The sequence below is a fragment of the Oryzias melastigma genome, linkage group LG9 (assembly GCF_002922805.2).
Source record: "Oryzias melastigma strain HK-1 linkage group LG9, ASM292280v2, whole genome shotgun sequence".
In the NCBI taxonomy this organism is placed as follows: Eukaryota; Metazoa; Chordata; class Actinopteri; order Beloniformes; family Adrianichthyidae; genus Oryzias; species Oryzias melastigma.
In genome coordinates, this window is record NC_050520.1 from 31,951,586 (window position 1) to 31,959,749 (window position 8,164).

General features: G+C 35.6%; 1 protein-coding gene across 1 annotated transcript in view; it reads right to left on the bottom strand.

Moving 5' to 3' along the window:
• Window positions 1-252: 252 nt before the first annotated feature.
• Window positions 253-8,164, bottom strand: part of loxl2b (lysyl oxidase-like 2b) — a 40,996-nt gene continuing 33,084 nt past the window's right edge. Inside the window, exons 9-14 of the mRNA XM_024276217.2 lie at window positions 7,373-7,538; window positions 6,939-7,179; window positions 6,117-6,232; window positions 5,886-6,022; window positions 5,661-5,772; window positions 253-3,578 (exon numbers count right to left, since the gene is read on the bottom strand). Coding sequence (XP_024131985.1) covers window positions 3,508-3,578; window positions 5,661-5,772; window positions 5,886-6,022; window positions 6,117-6,232; window positions 6,939-7,179; window positions 7,373-7,538 — 843 coding nt within the window. The 3' untranslated portion in view covers window positions 253-3,507. The remainder of the gene's footprint in view (window positions 3,579-5,660; window positions 5,773-5,885; window positions 6,023-6,116; window positions 6,233-6,938; window positions 7,180-7,372; window positions 7,539-8,164) is intronic.

The following is an 8,164-nucleotide window of genomic DNA, read 5'->3' on the forward strand; positions in this document are numbered from 1 at the left end:
GCAGGAATCACAAAGAAAGTAATGTTGGAGTAACACAAAAGTCATGTAACACATATAAAACATGAATCAATTACTCTTAAATCAGATCAACAAGTAATCTGTGATGTGTTACAGTTTGGAAGAAACGAGCACAAGACAACTAATCTTGATACATACAACATTTGTAATAAGTAAAATGTCAGTAGTAAACAGATTCTGTAATCTGTCTGTTGAAAGATGTTCACTGAATAAAAAGAAGTCAAACTCAGTTACTTTGTTGCTTAATAACTTTAATCTTGTAGTAAATTTGCACACAGCACAGGTTGTTTCTTCCTCAGGATTCAAGTATACTCTTCAAGTATACACAACGTAACTTTGTAACATTTACTGAGCCCTCAGAAAACAGAGGACCAGTTTGATAGCACCATTACGAAAAGAACAAAAGTAAATACATTTAAACATTGGAAAGTACAAAAGGAAACACAAATACATTGGAATGAAAAGGCCTTTTTTAAAATGTCTTTAAAAAAGTGACATATTTAGACAGAAAATTACACTCTTATTTAATGAGTCCAGATGATTTTTGATATCTGAAAATATGTCCAAATGAGTTTAGCAGATTTGATGGTAGTACTGCATTCATTGTGCACACGGGTTATAGGCAAGTCGGTTATGATGTCTGTTAACTCATGTTTAGACACATGTTGGGGATGGTAGAATAGTTTCTGTGTTGCACAGAACCTGATCCACTCTAAGCCACCGGATCAAACTTTTCTGATCCAGTGCTACAGTAAGTCTGGACCTCTGAAGTTTGAGGTGTGAGTGTGTCATAGTTTAGGATTAGGTACTCCTGAGTATTGCAGCCAATAATAACGCTTTCTCAGCTCAAGGTTGCAACAATTTGAAATCAATGGATCTTTTTTTTAGCATAAATAAGGAAAAATGTAAATAATGCTGTGAAAAGAAGCACCAAGCCTATCTGAAATCAGGGGGGGCGGAGCACTTCAGAGACAACCGCACTAACCCAATGGATTTGGACGCGTTTCACCGGTCTATGCTCAGCATTATACATGAATACAACAAAGTTAAAGTGGCTCCTCTGAGTGTGTAACCAGAGTCTGGACCTCTGGGATGCATAGATAACTACAGTCAACAATGGTAAAGAGGTCGATCACCTACAATGACAGATTCAGCACATTTTTAACCATTTTACTGATAAGTAACAATATACTGGATGAATGAAAGATTATCCAAACAATGAATAATAATGAAACCAACTCCAGCTTTTGTGTCACTAGTGTGATTTGCTAAATCTGTGTTGACATGTTCGTCTATCAAAAACACTTCCACAGGTATGTCATTTTTGTTTTTGTTTAATGCTTTTGAAAACCTTATTTTAAGTAAAAGTTGAGAATCATTAGTATTATAGTGAGTTGTATTAAGCTACTCACCAGAAATGGGACACATGTTCAAAAACACGCTTAACCCTTTAACTATTTATATATTTTTTAATGGTTAGTAACTGATGTGTACCAGTTATCATCTGGTGTGCATCAGTTACTATACAATTTTTATTTTTTATTTTTACTACTTTGATTTTTACCAAAAAAAATTGTGGTTAGTAACTGCTGAACACCAGATAGTTTCTAAAAATTGAATTAAAAAATGTTCTGGTTACTAATTGATCACCAATTACTAAGAAGATTTTTATTTTTTTTTTACTTCAATTTTTAGAGAAAAAAAAAAGACTTCAATTTTATTTTCTTCAATTTCCCTGTAGGGGCTCTGTACCTCGTGGAGTAACACACACAATCAATATTTTTATAAACCTGTTTTCTAAATGTTTCCCATTGTTTGGTTGAGCAGGCAGTTAAAGGGTTAAGGTAGGTTCTTGAAACCGCATTTAGCATATGGTGTTCACACTGGTTACCTGATGCATGTACTTATAGCTTAAATATGTTGAAGAGGAAGACATCTGGTGAATCTGACTCTAGTCTTTTACTTTCACAGCTCAATTCCACTATATATAAAAGTCTTGGTGCTAAATCAAACCACAATTATTAATTTTTCCTCCCTGATCCATTTTAACCGGTTGGTACTTTTGTGAAATAAAAAGGACACTATCTTTATGTCACTACCAAATCCAGGTCAAAGTTAAACCGATCTAACTTTTAACGTCTGTTCAATGGCCGTAATCCGCCCATAAACTGACTTTAAAACTTGCGTAGTGACACATGAACATCAGAGTCTGAATACACACGTTTTCATTGACTTTTCACTCAAAGTAGTGGCCTGAACTGGTGTGAACACTGCAATAGATCAACATTTTAAAGTGCAGTCGCCCTGAACAACAAAACCCCACCACACAAAAGTGTGTTCTGGTGCTCAGAGGTAGCTTGATCCATGGATGCTTTAGCAGTATAGTCTGGCTTCAAGGAAGTTCCATCACTTAGAGTATCACTTCTCTCTTTTTTCAAAACTGTTTACCATCATCAGAAGGTGGTACATTTTTAAGGGAGCGAAAACTTCCAAAAAGTACAATTGTTCTCTGTGTGAGTCGATGCTGTTATCGGACCGGAACTCAACATGAACTGATCAATTCAAGCTCATTTAAAAACACGTTCTTATGATGTTTTTCCTCATCTGAACTTCATTAACTTTCACATGTTTAATGTTTGAGAACCTTAACATTTTTGGAGTACATCTTCTCTGTAACAACATAAATAACTCTGAACTGATTTAACGTCTAAATGTATCTACAGCTCAGACAAAAATATGTTTTTGCTTTTATGTTTTTTAAGGTGATTTGCATTATTGCATCAATATGGACCAATGGGTTAGGCATGGATACGCCACTAGAGAGCAGTAAAACCTCAGTTTTCAGATTAAAGGAGATGATCTGTAGTACAGTACAGAACAGGAGGATCATGAGGAGGATCGTGGGTTTGAAAGGTGGGAATAGGTAGTTCAGTTCAGTAAAATTTCAACATTTTATCCACTGGAACTGGACATTCTTCCATTTTCTCATGACTGGTGATACATGCTTCTTTCATGGGCATAAACTGGATCAGTTCTTAATCTGATCCAAAAGGACTGAACGTTGGAAATTACACTCAATGACTTTGATAAATAGAAGAAGAAACACTCGTCTGTATTTCCACACCCAGACAGCCTTTTTCTCAGCTTTTAGGCAGTACAGCACTGGAGTCTGAACTCTTTTAGAACAAAAAACACAAACTAAACTAAACCACACCAAACTCTGCAGCTGGTTCTTTTAAAGTCCTGCATTTCCTTTCAGAACATGAGTCTCTTGTGCTGATCTTCGCCGTTCCTTTGATTCTCCCCACAGAGGCTCTACCTCCTCGTTCTTTCTGTCCTGGGGTGGAGATGGTGGCTGTTTGGGGGTGGTAGCAGAGGCTGTGCAATCATTGCCGGGCTGACATGGACCCAGCACAGATGACTGTGTAGTGGTTGGTCAGCGTTTGTCTCGAGGGCCCGGCTGCCTGACTGCACTCGTCGTCCTGATCTCTACCTGTGGGTCACCTGGTTGTTGAGGAGGCCGGGGAACGTCTGCTCCAGCTCCGCGCTCAGCGAGCCGCCTACGGCAGCAGGAACAAACAATCACGCATGACAATTTAAAAAGAAGTAGGTTAAAACTTAATATTCACGTTAACTGCGCTAAAAGACAAATTAACAATCTAGAAGTACATTTTTAACTAAAGGAAACGACATGTAAAAGCAAGGCTTAACAGACTCCTCCTGCTTGAAAAGTACTGGAACAATCGAATCACTTGTACTCAGGTGAAAACATTTGGAGAATAAAGTCATTTTTACACAATAAAGTCATGTTTGCATAGTAAAAATTAAGTCATGTTTTCGCAGTAAAGTCCAGTTTTTGAAATAAAGTCAAATTTGCATGATAAAGAAATGTTTTCCCAATAAATATTAAGTCATATTTTCACAATAAAGTTAAATTTTACAATAATATCAAGTTTTCATGATACACTTTCATGATAAAGCATTGTTTTCTAGATACAGTCATGATTTCAAAGTCATGTATGTGTTTTTATAAACTCAAGTTTTTATGATAATAAATCTTCTTAATAATTATTTCTTCACAATAGAGTCAAGTTTTCCCAAAAAAGTCATTCTGTCATGATAAAGTTATATATTTGCGATAAAATCAAGTTTTTATGACAGTCATATTTTACTCAATGTTTCACAATATAATCATATTTTTACCGTAAAGTCAAGTTTTCAGGTTATAGTCATGTTATCACGATTCAGGTGAAGTTTTTAGTATTAATTCCTGTTTTCAGCATAAATTCAAGTTTTTAAAACAGTCAAGTTTTCACAATAAAGTAACGTATCAACAATAAAAGTCTGTTTTATGATAAAGTCAAGTTTTCATGATACACTTTTGAGATAAAGTATTGCTTTTCTTAACAAATTAGTGATTTCAAAATAAAGGCATGTTTTTACAATAGCTATTTCTTTGTGATAAAGTCATGTTTTCACAATAAAATCAAGATTTCACACTATAGTAATGATTCACGATAAAGTTAGGTCCTCATGAAAAAGTCATATTTTCATGTAATACAAAATTTTCATTAAATAATCATGTTACACAATAAAGTCAAATTTTCATGATATTGGCATGTTTTCATGATAGAGGTCAAGTTTTTAGTACTAAGTCATGTTTTCACAGTAAAGTCAAGTTTTCACAATAAAGTCAAATTTTCAAGATTAATTATTCTATCAAGACTAAAAGTCTGTTTTATGATAACGTTGAGTTATTGTGATACACTTTTGAAATAAAGTATAGTTTTTCTTAATAAAGTAGTGATTTCAAAATAAAGGCATGTTTTCACAATAGCGTTTTCTTTATGATAAAGTCAAGTTTTCACAATAAAATCTTGCTTTCATGATCAAGTCAGCATGATAGTCAAATTTTCATGAAAATGTCAGATTTTCACAATAAAATCAAATGTTCACAGTATATCAATGATTCATGATAAAGTTAGATCTTTAATGAAAAAGCCAAATTTTCATGTTAACCTCAAATTTTCATTATATAATCATGTTTCACAATAAAGTCCAGTTTTCAGGACTTTGTCATGTTTTCATGATATACAAAGTCATTTCTTATGGTAAAGTAAAGTTTTCTCATCAATGTCATGTTATTTATAATAAAGTCAAGGTTTTATAATAAAGTCGGGTTGTCATGATAGTGTAATATTTTCACAATAAAGTCAAGGTTCACCGTGAAATCATGTTTAACAATGAGTCATGTTTTCAGTTGAGAATCCTTTAAACAAACACTTAATCTCGCTTGAATCAGAGCAATTTAACTGGAAATATTACAAAAAATATTTAAATTTAACTTAAACTATTTAAAGAAATGAATGAGTAAATGAACCTTATTTCTGTAGCACTTTACAAGATCATTTGGGGACAAAAGTGCTTTTCAATGATAAAGAAAACGTAAAAAAAAATAGGAAACAACTAAATCTAGAAGGTTTTTAATAATATAAAATCATCCGTCATTTTTTTCATAGATAATAAAGTTATTTCATTTGTATAACATAAAACATTTTTTGTTTAAAAATATCTAGAGGTATAAACATCAAATTCATCAAAATCCCAAGAACAAGTTGGGAACAATCCCGGGAACATCTCACCATTATGGCAGCTGTACATCCAGACACGGTTGCCGTCATATCGACATCTGCATTTGGTTATGTTGTTGGTGTAGTCTGTTTCTGGGACTTCGTAGTTTGGATTGATCACAATCTGACAGGAAAAGAAAACAGAACTAAGATGAACATTTTTTGACAGCAAATTAAAAAAAAACATCAGTTGATTTCTGATCCAGTGACAGATTTCTAATATGTGAGGAGTATCACCTGGAAAAGGTAATCTCCAGGCTTGATATCAGTGATGTCGATCCACTGACAATCGATGTCATGTCTGTAGGTATCCCAGCAGCCAACAGTGATCCCCTGTTCCCCAAAGTTAGCGCACTCGTACTTCTTTTCAATCCCTAACATCAAACACATTTAGTTACACGATAAAAAGGGGTCACATAGATCAACATTTTAATGATGAATCCATAGTTTATAAGCGTGAGTTCTTACCTTCATCACACTCTGAGTCCTCCAGACAGAAACTGGCTTTGTGACCTTCTGCCACCTTTGATCCATTCAGGCTGAACAGGTCATACGTGGTGAACACCTCCATGCTGTGATAATGCCTGGAATACAAGCAGAAGGGGTTTCAGAATGATGCAGCTGTTGTCTCCTACATTCATCAGCACGTCTTTTAGTTGGTTTCCCTCATTAAATGTGTCATAGATGAAATGTGAAAATTACTTTTCACATTTTCAAGGATGGCAGACTGTGGCTTTAAACCACCGCAGACAGTCAATGACAAGGCAACACAATAAAGAATAATCTATGATGTGGTTTGTGGAACAGACTGGCTTATGGAAAAAGTGTTTCTGAGTGCGCCGTGAAGGGAAGATTTACTTTATATTTATGGGCTAAAAACTGGTTACTGTAGCTTTTATAAATTATAGCATGGAATGAATTTCTTGTTTTTTTTGTTTTTTAATTCAGATTTCTTACTGTTTTTGCCAGCTCTTAAGCACATAGAGATCAGGGAACGTCGTTAAACCGTACTACAGCGTAATTATCACCTAATGTCTCCCTATGACAACATTTTTATTTTAAAAAAAATAATTATGATTATGAAGTTTTTAACCAAAATCCCACAACTTAAATGTCTTAAAAAGCCATTTTTCATGTTGATCTGAAGTCTCTGTTTCCAAAATCTCCTCTGAGGGGGCGTGGCTTTTGGAGCTGAGCTTTCATAAGAAAAATGCCACACATACATGTTAAAAACTCAAAAAGCAGGATTTTCATCAGAGGGGGACTTTAAAGTGTCGTGTGAACTCTGACCTGTGACACTCGTGCCAAACCCACTCGTGCCTCCCTGCTTTGGGTCGGAAGTCGGACTGGCCGTTGTTGTGGATCTGGGAGGAGAAGCGCAGCAGGCGCCGGTACGTGTTGGCAGGGACTTGGCCAGAGGTGGAGGACAGACAGTTCTCCTCGTATGCGCACTGCAGCATGAACATGGGCCGGTCCTCCATGTAGGTGGTCTGCTCCACTATCAGAGGGTTTAGCACCAGGTCAGGAGCCGCTGGAGATGCAAGACACCAAACATTAAAAGATGTCTGTTTGGAGACAAAGTCGTGGTTTCTTTAGGAAATAGTAACGACTCATTAAGGATGCTTGCTGTTGCACTGCATTGCTATAACTACCAGTTTGAATAAAAGCTCCAAAACTGGTCACCTTTAGTTACATCGATTTTCTCAGTGATTTCTGAGCCTTACTCTCAGAGCAGGAGACTCCAGCAGCGTGGCGGCCTCCCCCTCGAGGACAGCTGAGGTGCTGCCCGTGGTGAAGGCAGTGGGACAGAGACATCTCGGTTCCAGAGCAGCGAACGCCACTCATCACCACCTGGTCTGCACTCACCTCACCCGGCCAATACCACGTCTCCTGTGGAGGGAAGCACAGACCACAGCAAAAACAGTCAGATTTCACAGTGACGTCTACTTTCAAGAGTTAATTCAGTGACCAACCAAATGTATTTTTTTATCTAACCATGTTGGAAAACACATTTACATCCTCCTCAGGTCACAGGAGGAACAGGCGAAACAAAATCTCTGAAACTGGTTCATATCACTACAAACATGTTTACATTGAATTGTATTAATTGCCTGCCACTCCCTGTCCATTCTATGCCACCTTTGTGTTTTTTATAATAGTTTTAATTTTTCTTACTGTGAGCATTTTATTATTGTTATGTGTATTTTATATGTATTTTAACTTCTTTTCTAACCTGTATTTTTTATATATTTCTATATTTTTACTTTTAGATTTTACTGATGTTTTGACGTTTTAAGGTTGACAAATTTTAACACCTGTCCAGATGAAAAATAGCTTTTGGGCTAATTCTGGCGCATTGCAGCGATGCTATTGATGTGCACTGTCCCTGTGAAATAAACTAGTAAATACATAAAATAAATAAATAAAATCTCACATAATAACTACGATAACATTACAAAAAAATAAAAATAAATAATTAAATGCATTACATTTTTTATTAAAAATGTAAGTATGGA